This window comes from Ovis canadensis, chromosome 15, assembly GCF_042477335.2.
Source record: "Ovis canadensis isolate MfBH-ARS-UI-01 breed Bighorn chromosome 15, ARS-UI_OviCan_v2, whole genome shotgun sequence".
NCBI classification, from domain to species: Eukaryota; Metazoa; Chordata; class Mammalia; order Artiodactyla; family Bovidae; genus Ovis; species Ovis canadensis.
In genome coordinates, this window is record NC_091259.1 from 15103441 (window position 1) to 15118207 (window position 14767).

The 14767-nt window shown below is 37.8% G+C and overlaps 1 protein-coding gene across 1 annotated transcript in view; it reads left to right on the forward strand.

Moving 5' to 3' along the window:
• Positions 1-14767, forward strand: part of TRPC6 (transient receptor potential cation channel subfamily C member 6) — a 158426-nt gene that overhangs the window by 115178 nt on the left and 28481 nt on the right. The window contains exons 4-5 of the mRNA XM_069554814.1: positions 1313-1477; positions 9131-9347. Of these exons, the coding sequence (XP_069410915.1) occupies positions 1313-1477; positions 9131-9347 (382 nt within the window). The remainder of the gene's footprint in view (positions 1-1312; positions 1478-9130; positions 9348-14767) is intronic.

Consider the following 14767-nt stretch of genomic DNA (forward strand, 5'->3'; position numbering starts at 1 on the left):
TTCTTCCACGTTGTCCATTTTATTGGCATACAACTGCTGATAGTAGTCTCTTATGATCCTTTGTATTTCTGTGTTGTCTGTTGTGATCTCTCCATTTTCATTTCTAATTGTGTTGATTTTATTTTTCTCCCTTTTTATTAAAAAAAACAGTTTATAAAGGTGGATTTTATAATAAAAGTAATACAGACTTATGATTGGCTTTCAAACAGTATAGACATAATCCCTTTCTGTCTTCCTATTTCTTAATGGAGAATAGTCAGTATTCTATTTTTCTCCATAGATTCATCTTGGACATCTTCACATATTAGTATGTAGACATCCACTCAACCTTTTCAAAGCCTACGTATCATTGTGCTGATTTATATCATTATGTTCATTTAATCCATTTACTGTTTAAGGGTGTCCATTATTTTCTTTAAGTTTCTGTTATTTCAAAACATTTGATAAATTTCCCTCAAAAAAGGTACACATGTCAACAGTGTATAGATGGCCTTATTTCTTCCACTCATGTATCATTAAACCTTACCATTCTACAAAGACAAACACTGTATCTTGATTTAATTGTCTTTGACTGTTAACCATACTTAGGAAACATTTTAAGTTCCTTTATATAATCTGTCTTTTGTCTAACCTTTTAATAGTCTTTAGCAATTGTTATTTTGGATTTTTGCTTTTTGTATATTAAACAATGCTCTCTGTCATATGTAGCATTCATCTATAAAAATTAAATATATGAGAATAAAAATATTCTGAAAAGTAAAAATTCTGAAATTTAATTATATAATATTCTTATTTGAAAGAGCTTATGGCACAGGAATATATCAATGGAATAGAATAGGCAGTCCATGAAAAGATCATATGCAATGGGAATCTAGTATAAAATGCATTTAGCACTTTAGGTCAGTGCAGAAAAGGTGGTGTACTTTTTTTAAAAAAAGTATTTAGACATATAAATTAGCAAGATCTTTATATCATTCCCTCTAGATGGTAAAAGTGCAGAATCATAAAAGTCCTTTTATAAAATATGGATGAAGCTTTTTATAACACTAAATTTTCAAAATTTGTCTATGCTTTGAAAGTCCATTAGTCCTAAAGAAAAGTTTGGTAAATTTGAATCCTTGAATTTACATAAACTGTATTAGAACCTCCTGCCACATTGCTTGATACCTGTCCCCTACATATTTTACATTTGTTCTTTAATTCTAACAATTTTTATGAGAAAGGATAGAACCTAATATTAGAATACAAGAAAAAAGCTTATGCTGAAACCTTCTTTAATCAAGCTGTTAAATGTTTTGTTACCCCCTGCTAGTTTGTAGCCCATCCAAACTGTCAACAGCAGCTCCTGTCCATATGGTATGAGAACCTTTCTGGGCTGCGGCAGCAGACCATGGCGGTCAAGTTCCTCGTGGTCCTCGCCGTTGCGGTGGGACTGCCCTTCCTGGCTCTCGTTTACTGGCTCGCTCCGTGCAGCAAGGTACGTCTGTGAAGCCGGGACCTCTGTCAGCCCCTCAAAGTCTGTCTGGTTTATGTATCAGATTCAGTTAAGCAGGGAAAATTCTATTTCTCAAACAAAAATGTCAGGAAGTCAGAGTTGGGTTCACATTATAAAAATAACATTTGCTATAAGAAATTTTAAAAAAGCAATGGAAAGAAAAAATTCACCTGTAATATCACTGTTAGTAATATGTGAAAGAAAACATCAGTTAGATTATTCCTATTTGTCTTCTCTCTAGTCATTTCTATGCATATATTTCTACATTTTTAATGAAGCATGCATTGAGCAGAATTTCAAATAACATCCTAAAAGAACGTTTCCTTTTGTTTTTCCCCCCGCTGGCAAAATTTGAGATGAAAATTTTTGTTTATCATTTATTTTAACTAATAAATCTTAATATAATTAAAGGACAATTGTGTAAATACTCCTATAATGCTTGTTTCAATGAAGAGGATTTAGTTTAGGACAGTACACATTGTAACCTGACAGCAAAAATAGCTTTTACTGTTTGTTTGTTTTTATTTTTAGCAGACTCCCTCTGCCCAGACTTTGATGAAATTGGTTTGTTCAAATGAACCTAGCCTTTCAGAACAAGTTTGGAAAATGTTGACCTGTCATTCTTTAACAGGCATAGAAATTTGCCTTGCATTGCCAACAATCTTATTCTTCATATTTTGGAAGCCACATTTCTGGAATCTTTTAAGTTTCAACTCTGAGAGTCAAACTTAAATAATTCTGAAGCTATGTAGCTAAAATGTCTATTGGACCATCTATTTATGTGCTATGTAGATATGCCAGTTGAATCACTTGCTGTTCTTAAACCTGGATATGGCTTATTTTCACATGGGTCCAAACATCTTGCCATTGTTTTTTTATTTATTGCCAACATTTTAAAAAATTATTATTTAGTCACATATTTGATGCTTTAACCTTACAGGAATGTTTCTAAGTGGCTTATAGTAAGAAGCTGGTGCAAAGCCTTTTTCACATAGTGGGAGCTTCATCATTACTTCCAGTGATGAAGATAGGAACTGCTAGAAACTGGGCATTTTCTCCTGAGGGTAAAATCTATTATCATAAATGTTTGCCCCATAAAGGCCAAAAATTGATTCAAAAATAAAGGAGGAAAATAAAATGAAAATAGTGATATTTACTAGAATTAGAATTTATTGCATGGATTTTTTTTCTAGGAAGTTAAGCTTTTCCTTTTTTTCCTTTTTTCATAGGAATGACAGATTTCATTTTGAAAAAACTAATTAATCCTCCTTACTAGAACACAGGCCACATCTATGTATGTGGTCTCTGTTCTGCTTCTATACACATTTCCGGGTTCTTCAGCGATTTATACTGAATTATGCTTGTTATTAATCTGTGATCAGTTAAGCTGTAATATATTTTCTAAAGTGAATAATTGCCCCTCTCCATAATGATCTCAAAAACATAATGCCTTTCAGAGGGTTTGGTGTTTGACAGACTATTTTTGGCAGTCCTTAGAGTTTCACATTTCTTAATTTTTGATTAAATCCTAATCAATCTGATTTCCTTCACTATTTCTTCTTCCCTAACTATGTTTCTTTCTGGCATCTGTTTTTCATCCTCATTTAGATCATCAAGGCAGATAATCAAATTAAAAGGACACTGTCAATGTATTTTTTTCTCATATCTAAAATCTATTCTACTGACTCTTATTTAGGGTTTGAAGGATGATTATAAAATATATTTTATATTTTCCCTTTATTGATACAGATATAAATATTACAGCTTAGATAATTGTTTTTTTTAATAAGAGAAAATTACTCAGGCTATATTGATACTTTAATTCAAAATACTGTTTTAAATACTTAAAAATTCAAAAACATCCATGAAAATTATACAAGATCAAATTGCAGGCCTATGCACTTTGACAGAGTCCCTGTTTCTGTTTAGAGCTTGGTTTTCATTCCTCAAGTCTGCTCTTTAAGAAATTCTTTTTTGTCCTTACTTATGCTCTGTTTTCCACCATAATCTAAATATGTTTTATGCTCATTATGGTAAAAATAGGTCACGCTGTGATTTCAAATCATTTTGGCTTCAGCTAGAACTAGCTTCAACCTTTTTTATTTACTGTTGGTATTTAATAGCTATTTGATCACAAATACATACTTAAAAAGAATATGATGTAAAATTTAAAGTTCTTCCTTTCAGTCATTTTTCAGGTACATCAGTTTTTTTTTTTTTTCTTTTGTGTAGCAGAGTTTTATAAAAGTGCAAAGGGACAGAAAAAGCTTCTGACACAGATATCAGAAGGGGGGTGGAGAATGCCCCCCTCACTAGTGTTAGCAAGGGGGTTATATACTTTTTACATTAGTTATTACAATAAATCAATAGAATGTCTCAAGGTTGTAAAGATCTTACTAGACCCACTCCCACAATTTACATTTTAGGATGACAGGATTAGAACTTAACAATAGAAAGACCCTACCAAACCCACTCCCATAATATATATGTTCTAAGATACCAGGATTAGTCAGAAGGTTTTCAGGAAGCAAAAACTGTCCTCAAGCAGGCTACATTGTTGTTATATAATCCCTAGTACAGAGTTTAAACTGAATTTTTTTTTTTATGTAATCATCAGTTCTGGGCTTAAAAACAACAGTGTTTTATGTGACTTAAGTAATGTAGAGGGGAAAAAAAAAAGTTTGTCCTTTCCTCCTCCTTGAGAATTCTAGACTCCTATGTCTTCCTCAAAAACCCCAGACCCCTCTCTCCTTGGGGACCCTGGACTTTTTATCAATCTGCCTAAGAATTCACTCTCTCATTGCCCCCTTTTCTTTTAGGAGAATTATATTGCCAAGGGAAAGGGGCATTGTTTTCTTTACATAACTACTTCCTGCTGTTGAGGGGCGTGGTCCCTAAATCATTGAGGCAACATATTCTACTAAACCTCATATGGAGGGTCTCTGATCCAGGGGCCCCAAGTAATAGTTGGAGGAGGCTGTGGCACTCGTAGGAACTTGAACAACCTTTTGTAACCTAAAAGCTTTCAGACGGCGAGAAACAAATCCAGTTTCACAGTTACAGATGTAAGTTCAGTTCAGTTGCTCAGTCGTGTCCAACTCTTTGCGACCCCATGAATTGCAGCACACCAGGCCTCCCTGTCCATCACCAACTCCCGGAGTTCACTCAGACTCACGTCCATCGAGTCAGTGATGCCATCCAGTCATCTCATCCTCTGTCGTGCCCTTCTTCTCCTGCCCCCAATCCCTCCCAGCATCAGAGTCTTTTCCAATGAGTCAACTCTTTGCATGAGGCGGCCAAAGTACAGATGTAAACAGCAAAAACAGAACAATTAGAATTATTATGATTAAGATAGTTTTCCACCATGTGGAGCTGCTTAACGTTTCCCAAAGTGAGGTGACTGCGGCTTCAGGAGTATCCATAGCCTGATTCATTTTGTTCCCGTGTTTAGTAAAGTGAGTAACATTAGTACTCATATCTGGTATATGTGTACAACATTGGGTATTAATAATAGCACAAGTTCCTCCTTATGTAGCTGCTAGAATATCTAAGGCCAATCTGTTTTGTAAAACCATCTTTCTAACTTGTATTTGTTCAGCTTTAAGGACTGAAAGTCAGGGCATCAACTCATAGCATAATATCTGATCTATAGTTCCCAAAAAGGGAATGAATATTGTAGCCAGAAAATCATACCAGTGAAATACAGACCTTGCCCAACAAGTTGTTTTTTTTTTTTTTCTGGTATGATTTTTTTAAATTTAATTAATTTATTTTTTATTGAAAGATAATTGCTTTACAGAATTTTGCTGTTTTCTGTCAAACCTCAACATAAATCAGCCATAGGGATACAAATATCCCTTCCCTTTTGAAACTTCATCAGTTTTTCACTTTGGTCAATTATTCTTTACAGTTTTATTTTAGAAATTTGTTTACATCACAGAATTTATAGATGACAAATTTTACTATGAGTAACTCATAGTAAACTCAAAGGAGTAACTCTGGTTCCTAAAGTCCACTGAATCTCTCTATAGGGAAATGCAACTCTCAATGATTTGTGATAATAAATGGAAAATATGAATATCCACACACATCACTTTAGTTTCCTGTAAGCCAACTTTTTATGTGTTTTCTTGTTTAATTTTTTCTTTAAGCCACAACCTTTAATAAGCAACAAAAGTGCTTGGTTTGATTCTCCTGTTTGCCCCCTGGATAGAATGAAGGGGTCAATTGCAGAGGGCCTGAAACTCCGTGAAGAGCGAGAGTGAGCCTGCTCAGGAGGGAGGTGCAGCTTATCGCCCTGGATGGCTGAATATTGGCTTGAGATGTGTTCAGACAGCTGAATGCAAGCTCCAGGCCTCTCAGACTTGAGGTCCGCTCTAACATGGGTGGCTCTCTTCTCACTCTGTTTTACGTCCCTGGCCTTTTCTCTTCTCCTCCTCCTGTTTTAGTTTGTGCTTTCTTGAGTTTTTGTTATTTTGTGTTTTGAAGGCTGCCTCTGATTCTCCCCTGAACAAGGCAAGGAATAAATAAATTTTTCACAGATTTCACTACTAATAGTCAATGCCCCAATCCCAGTTTTCCACAACAGTCAAATAAATTGAGAACTTTAAAAATGTTCATTTAATATTTATAACAATAGATTTTTTTCACCAGAAAGATCGAACCTTGCAGTAAATGATTAAATAAAGCTCATACACATGATTAAACTTTATATAATACATGATTAAATAGCCAAGTCACAATAAATTGTATATATAACAATGTCAAATTTAAATTGTATATGTCATACACTATGGAAAAGTTGCATTGTTCAGTTTTTAACAGTCCATATTTAAAGAAAAACATGGCTAAGGACAATAGGCAAAAGGAAATCAGTCCTATTTTCTCTCCCATTTGTTTTAACTTTATATGAGAGTTCTATTTAAATGAGATCTTAAAAAGAAACACAAAAAAATACTTTGATTCAAGCTAAGGAACATTTACTTAGGGAAGTATGCTTTTCAGACACGATTTTTACAGCAACCTTTTCCAAATTAATTTTGGATTGGCTCTGCAAATATATCTAAATGTATGGATCCATTGACTTAAAACTAGATTGATTCATTAATCTAGATAAACACACACACACACACACACATGCACAGCATGACATTCTGCCTGGCCTCAGTTAGAGAGGGAAACAAATATTGTACATTAACGCGTAAAAATGGAATCTGGAAAAAATGGTACTGATGAACTTATTTGCAGGGCAGGAACGGAGACTCAGACATAGAGAGTGAACCTGTGGACACAGAAGAGGAAGGGCAGGGCAGCACAGACTGGGAGGGCAGCACTAACATGTGTGCACTCCCATAGATAAAACAGATAGCCAGTAGGAAGCTTCTGACGCTACAAGGAGCTCAGCTCGGTGCTCTGTGACGATTCACAGGGGTGGGATGCTGGGACAGGGAGGCTCAAGAAGAACGGAAAATGTATATACATATACCTGATTCACTTTGTTGTATAGCAGAAACTAACACAACATTGTAAAGCAATTATACGCCAATAAAAATTTTAAAAAAGATTCTAATTAAGAGAGAAGGGACTAAGCTATGTGACTGATTCTAGCTCTAACTTTTATGATTTTGAAAACCATATAGACCGATAAAGTTTGTAGGAGCAGAGAATATTGATTGCATTTCTTCCATTATAGTAATTAGCTTTGTTAAAAATCTTAGAACCTTTTTTTTCCCTAAGAATTTACATGTATATGTACTTCCATTAGAAAATAAGAAATTGTGTTGTAAACCAAATAGAAACATTAACTCTTAAACAAATAGCTGTGCTTAGTTGCTTAATCATGTCTGACTCTTTGCAACCCCATGGACTGTAGCCCAACAGGATCCTCTGTCCCTGGGGATTCTCCAGGCAGGAATACTGGAGTGGGTAGCCTATCCCTTCTCCAGGGGAACTTTCTAACCCAGGAATTGAACCGAGATCTCCTGCATTGCAGGCAGATTCTTTACCAGCTGAGCAACCCAAGAAGCCCCAAGTATACCTGAGTTCAAATTCCAGCTCTACCACTTAAGGAGCTAGTTTCTGGACCTTGCTTCCTCTTTTCCTTCATCTGTAAAATGGGCATTTCAGTAGCATATACCCCTTTGTATTGTTGTAACAGTTACATGTAATTAACAAAGCACTTAAAACAGTACTTAGTACTGGATAAGTGGTGGTGGTATTATTAATTTCTGTATTTTATTAATTTCTATATTTTTCTGTAATAATCAGTTAACTTAAAAAGCTGTTGAAAGCTATGAGCTCTCTCCTATGAAAAAAATATCCTTACATGTGTGTACTGAGTTTTGTTTACCATTCCAGGGGTGCACAGAGCCCCTGAGACACATCTTGGGCACACACCACCCCTCTGCTCTGACTAGGATGTGTGCATCTCAGATGGGAATGATTCCTGCACTATTGATGCATGGGAGCTTTATGGTCTGCATATTTCATATGAAAACTCTGAATTTAACATAATTTAGGAAGTTCACTCATTGCAAATGAGGGAATGAAACTGGAACCTGAACCTAAAATGTTGGACTTTCATGCAGGGTCATTCCATGACGTTGGTCCAGTGCATGACAGGACCTACCCTGCTTGCCCTTTGCTGGGCGTCCTCTCCTCCTGACTTCTTCTCCATTTACAGTATCTCCAACATACAATATCACTTGAAGCCTGACCCGCACCCACAACAGTTCAGTTCAGTCACTCAGTCGTATCTGATTCTTTGTGACCCTAAGGACTGCAGCACACCAGGCCTCCCTCTCCATCACCAACTCCTGGAGTTTACTCAAACTCATGTCCATGAGTCAATGATGCCATCCAACCATCTCATCCTCCGTTGTCCCCTTCTCCTCCCTCCTTCAATCTTTTCCAGCATCAGGGTCTGTTCTAATGAGTCAGTTCTTCGCACCCACATCATTGAAATACATATGCGGACAGTGCTAGTGCTCAGTCACTTCAGTTGTGTCTGACTCTTTGTGATCTTATTGGCCGTAGCCTGCCAGGCTCCTCTGTCCCTCTGTCCATGGGATTCTCCAGGCAAGAATACTGGAGTGGGTTGTCATTTCTTTCTCCAGGGGATCTTCCTGACCCAGAGGTTGAACCCACGTCTCCTGTGTCTCCTGCATTGGTAGGCAGATTCTTTACCACTAATGCCACCTGGAAAGCCCAGAAGGCAAATATCAACCAAGGGTATATACATGGCAAAGTAGATTCAGTTTAATATTTTCATTGCTGCTTCTTCAGTACTTCATGCCCACTAAATTAGTTTGTTTTTCATGAATAATTGTGATACTCTGCTCTGCCCTTGTTATTATACTAATAAAGTATTTTGTCAGTATCACATATATTTTAAGAACGTAAATATTATTTTATAGAAGTGAATTTATTTAACTATCAATCCCAAATATCAGCATATGTAGATGAGCAATGAGACAAAATTTTATATTAGCATAAAGTATTATTTTTCTATTATCAGTTATAAACGTACATAATTATCTTAGAAGAACATTGGACTGCACAGATGTTTGTTCTTGTGTATAGACATGTGTGTTTTGCAAAATGCACTCAACATTCTTTTGGTATGTTTTGTGGCAGATGGGGAAGATAATGCGTGGACCATTCATGAAGTTTGTGGCACATGCTGCCTCCTTCACCATTTTTCTGGGACTGCTAGTCATGAATGCAGCTGACAGATTCGAAGGCACCAAAATCCTTCCTAATGAAACCAGCACAGATCATGCAAAACAGCTGTTCAGGATGAAAACATCCTGCTTCTCATGGATGGAGATGCTCATTATTTCCTGGGTAATAGGTAAAGACTGACTTTCTCTCATCATTTATTTTTGCAGCCATAGCAATAGGACTGAATGACACCTGTTCTCTCACATGTCAGTTATATAAATGTATGCAGCATAATACAGTGCTCTGCACAACATGATTTTGTGTTTTTAAAGTGAAGTTATCTAGGGTTCATTTTCAGTACCACAGTTCTCTCACATGCCACAAGGTTTTTAGATTTCCAAGAAAAACCCAGGAAGAAAATGAACAGGATAGTATGAATCAAACCTTGCCAGTGATGAAAAACTGCCGTTCATATTTTGGGACAGCTGTGACTTCAAGCTTAAAAATAACAGTATGATTTTATGTTACAATTTAATAGGAACAGAAGGTCCTAGCCACTCACATCTATTGAACATTTGTTATGTACTAAGAACTGTTCAGATCATTTTACATCCATCACATTACACACTGTCTTTGTGCCTTAGTGGTCTAATCTATCATATAATGATAACATCTACACTATGGGTTTAGGTCTCCCAGATGGAAAGTGAAACAGAGAGCATGCAGTCTCAATTACTAGGCTGTCTTTATAATTAGTCATCCATATTGCCTGACATTAAATATAATGAAAATAAAAGATATTTCAATTGGATATTTATAAATGAATAGACTCAGTAGCTATTACCTACTGATGATAATAATGTGAATAAAATGTAGTCCTTATAGTCAAGGAAGTTAAGTCTGCTGGAAGAGGGCAGGCAGGTCAACAAGTAAATCAATAAAGAAAACTATGTGACAAATAATATTACTGAGGAGCTATTAGAGGGTTATGAACATACACAGATTGGGCACCTAAATCTGAGTGGGTGGGATGTGGAAGGGGCAGAGAAGGTCTCCCTAGACAGTACATTCAATCTGAGACTTTGAAGATAAGGGCATGTTAATGCTACTGTTTATGGGGAGGTAAGGAAGGACTGATGTTGAGGCTGAAACTCCAGTACTTTGGCCACCTGATGAGGAGAGCTGAGTCATTTGAAAAGACCCTGATGCTTCGAAAGATTGAGGGCAGGAGGAGAAGGGGATGACAGAGGATGAGATGGTTGGATGGCATCACTGACTCAATGGACATGAGTTTGGGTGGACTCCGGGAGGTGGTGATGGACAAGGAGGCCTGGCATGCTGCGGTTCATGGGGTCGCAAAGAGTCAGACACGACTGAGTGACTGAACTGAACTGAAGGACACTATGAGGCATGAATCAAAATACTGAAGGCAAAGATGTGGAACTAGGTCCACACTTGGCACCTCATTTGCCAAGTCATGTGTTAGGCTCAGCTATAACACAGGCTCATTTACGTATGTGAGTGATGGGAGAGAGGGGTGGAGACATGGTCAGAGGCTGATTTTCAGCTATTGGTGCTGTGATTCCTCACCTTTTATAAAACACAGTTGGCTGTGAGATAGAGGGTGGCTTTGAGGAGGCGGGTCGGGAGGCTGAGAGACAACTGAAGTGATCCATGTGTGGAATGTGGGGCCAGAAGTCGGGGAGTAAGGAAAGGACTTGAGAGCTTTGTAAAAGATACTCTTCAAAAAACCTGGTAATGTATTGCACGTGGAAAGGGAGAGCTGTGAATTCTGCCTTGGGTTAAGGTGCTGACTGCAAGTCTCTAAGAGGAAGAATACAGAGGGAAGATAAGGATTGAGACTGGGAGAATGAAAAGCTGGTGAGGAATTTTGCTTGAGATTGACTTTGAAGTGCCATGGAATTTCCAGGTGACGATGTCTACGAAGTAATAGGAAATGCAACCCCAGAGAGAAGCCAGGCTGTGGACAAAGTTTCAGCTGTCTCCATAAGGGCCCGACTGTGCAGGAAGTCCTGCAGCGTAGATATGTGGAGAAGGATGTAAGAAGAGAGCTCAATGAATCTTTATCCAAAACCGTTGGCAGTCCGTAAGCTTGGTTCTCCCCTGGTGATCTGGAGAAGCATCTGTAGTCGGTTTTATGTCACTTCGGTGGCAAGGGATATCATCTTGGCTTCCTTATTCTGGGGCTGATAGGATAATCAATTGAAATGTTATGAAGCACTATACATATTACCTTATGAGCATTTTAAATGCATATGAGGTAATAAACAGCATTGAGAGTTATTCAAAACTTCTGAATCACTTCATTTCCTGGTTATGTTCCAAGGAGAAATACAGTGTCTTAACATGTGAATTGCATTACTAAGGTAAACCTTTGATAAAGAAGAGTTTGATTGTCCACTTTTTCTTTTCTAATCTAATTGGTTTGTCTTATGCTATAAAGCTCTAAGAAATATCTCACTTTGAATATCTGATTTAAAATAAGAATGATCATTTGGACATTGCCTTTATCTTAAGCTAAATGCCTATATGCCATCATATTTTGTGCATGTTAGTATGTGTAACATACATAATATAGTACTTGGCACATTGGAAATGTCTAATAAATTTCAAATGGCTATGATTATTATTAAACTCTTCATTAAGAGTTCTTATGTTTTATATGGAAGTGGTATTTCCTACTGAAAAGATATTAATCAAGATACGACTCTTTCATTCAAGGTTAAACTTTGAAAGCATTTAACTTTATGTGAGGGGATTAGATATAATGAATGTTCATTTTATTCTTTTTCTTATTTTAAACTTTCTATTTTGTATTGGGGCATAGCTAGTTAACAAGGTTGTGATAGTTTCAGGTAAACGGTAAAAGGACTCAGCCATATATACATGTGCATCCATGTTCATCTTATTCTTTATCAAACACAATTTACTCTCCTCATGCTAATATTTTAATATAAGCATTAAAAGTTTTTCTTTTTTCACCTGGAAACCTAAACCAAGAATGTTAACTTTTAATTTTATGAATAAAAGCATTTTCCTCGGAACAACTGGGCCAATAACCGTTATATTTGAGATTTGGAGATGATCTCAGTGTTCATTTAAAGGGAAAACAATGAACAACTCAGAATGGACAACTGGTACTTTGTAGCATGTGTTCGACTCCTGGTTCAGTTTCTAACACTGATATTTATTTTTCTTCTTGAATTTTCTTGAAAGTTGTGTACCTTCTGAAAATAATCATTAAGTGGCCTACTTAGGTCTGATGCTAGCTGGTTTGAAGGAAAAGACTGACATTATTGGTCACAGAAAGCAAATTGATATAATTTTTAGTGAAAAGTTGAAAAGCTGAATGATGGAATCTGCATTTCAGGAGATCTTGACAAGACGGAATGGCGAGCTCAAAACAAGAGAAATGAGAAGGGTAGCAGGAACACAGGGAGGGGGACATGTGCTCGATGACACTTCACAGGAAAAGGTCTTAAGCAGCAGTTTTAGCCTAATGTCCAGTGTGAGCGTGGAGGAAGGAAATGCAGTGCAGGATTGACTCTTCAACAGGAGGGAAGGACTGCAGGCAAGGGCTGTAATTACATCCCTGAGCCACACTCTGTCTAGACCACAGCTGCAGGCAATTGGCAAAATAGGGAGCATTCCAAGTGGAAAGCCATCAGAAAAGTGAGTGGCTTCTCCACAGAAAAGCCCCTGTTGGGACTGGAGAAACTTACTCCGGAGGGTGGGAGGTAGGGTGGGACCTAGGGATTGTGAAGCCTGAAATTTAGTTTTTTGGAGGGCCCCATTTAGAGAAAAAGAAGACAAAACAGAGACTTTGGAGGATCCTGGGCAAATAAGGCATCCTAGAGTTTAAATTTCATTCACTTCATGGGAAACCCACCTCTTCTTTAGAAGAATAAATTTAATGAATGCACGGGTGTTTTTGCTTTTTTAAAAAATTTTAAGGAATTTAAAGGTGGAGAGAGCAGATTCATTCTCTTGAGGGCAGAATTAGTACTGACAGGTTCACAGTGAAGGGATACTTCCTGCAAACTCAACAATGGGATGGACAGTCTTCAGTAGGGGTAATTCAGGACCTATTAAAGCAGAGGCTCCACCCTGTGGAGGAGTTCTCTGCTTGTGGAGAAACTGGACTAGATGGAGGATTTCAAACTATGCTTCGCAACGCCTGGGGGTCCCAGAAAACATAACATGGAAATTCTTCCTTCAAACAGAATGGTTTGCTGTATCTGTTTTATCTTTTATAAGCTTTGGGAAGATATCATTTTTACCAAGAAATGTACCCCTTAAAGAGAGAGAAGATGGAGGAGAATTGGGAAGAAGGAGAAAAGCTTTGAAAACAACTAGACTATATGAATTTAAAACCCCCAGTAATCCGTCTTTCAGCTGCTCTAAACTACCCTTGTTTCCTGTTGAGGAAGCTGGTGGGAACCCAGGGAAAACACCCACACAAAGACTGCCCTCAGATTTTTTCACTCCTGCTCATAGTTTATGTGTGTGCACATGTGCATGTGTGTGTGCATGAGTGGACACATGCAGTGTTTCCTATTTTATTAATAAATTTGATCCACTGAAGTATATATGAATTCAATCCCAGCCTTCTCTATATTTGGAATAATTTCAAAATAAGTAAGTTATGTGATACATTGAATGCTGATTTTTAGAAAAGTACAGTTAAGCTGTTGGAAGGGGATTCCCAGGTGGTGCTAGGAGTAAAGAACCTGCCTGCCAATTCAGGAGACACGGGAGACACAGGTTCGATTCCTGGGTTGGGGACAATCCCCTGGAGAAGGGCATGGCAACCCACTCCAGTATTCTTACCTGGAGAATACTGTGGAGAGAGGAGCCTGGCAGGGTACAGTCTATGAGGTCGAAAAGAGTCAGATACAACTGAAGTGACTTAGCATGCATGCACAAGCTGTTGGAAGGACAGAGCATGGCTTTTTAAAACCCCTACAGGGCTTCACAATCATTCACATAGGTTCTGTGAAACAAGTTCATGACAAATATGGGGATTTGGGGAAGGTGACTAGTGACAGAGAGGGTGGAAGATTAATTTCAACTAGGGGATCCTAGAGACTTCTTGGTGGAAGTAGACTTTGAGGAATTGTTGGTGTTTAGGTTGTGTTTCTCCAGATGGCTCAAGGAGACAGGACATCGGAGATTAGGATACCTTAAAGATAATAGGGTAAGTAGTTCAGTTGCTCAGTCGTGTCCAACTCTTTGCAACCCCATGAATCACAGCATGCCAGGCCTCCCTGTCCATCACTAACTCCCGGAGTTCACTCAGACTCACATCCATCGAGTCCGTGATGCAATCCAGCCATCTCATCCTGGGTCGTCCCCTTCTCCTCCTGCCCCCAATCCCTCCCAGCATCAGAGTCTTTTCAAATGAGTCAACTCTTCACATGAGGTGGCCAAAGTACTGGAGCTTCAGCTTTAGCATCATTCCTTCCAAAGAAATCCCAGGGTTGATCTCCTTCAGAATGGACTGGTTGGATCTCCTTGCAGTCCAAGCGACTCTCAAGAGTCTTCTCCAACACCACAGTTCAAAAGCATCAATTCTTCAGTGCTCAGCCT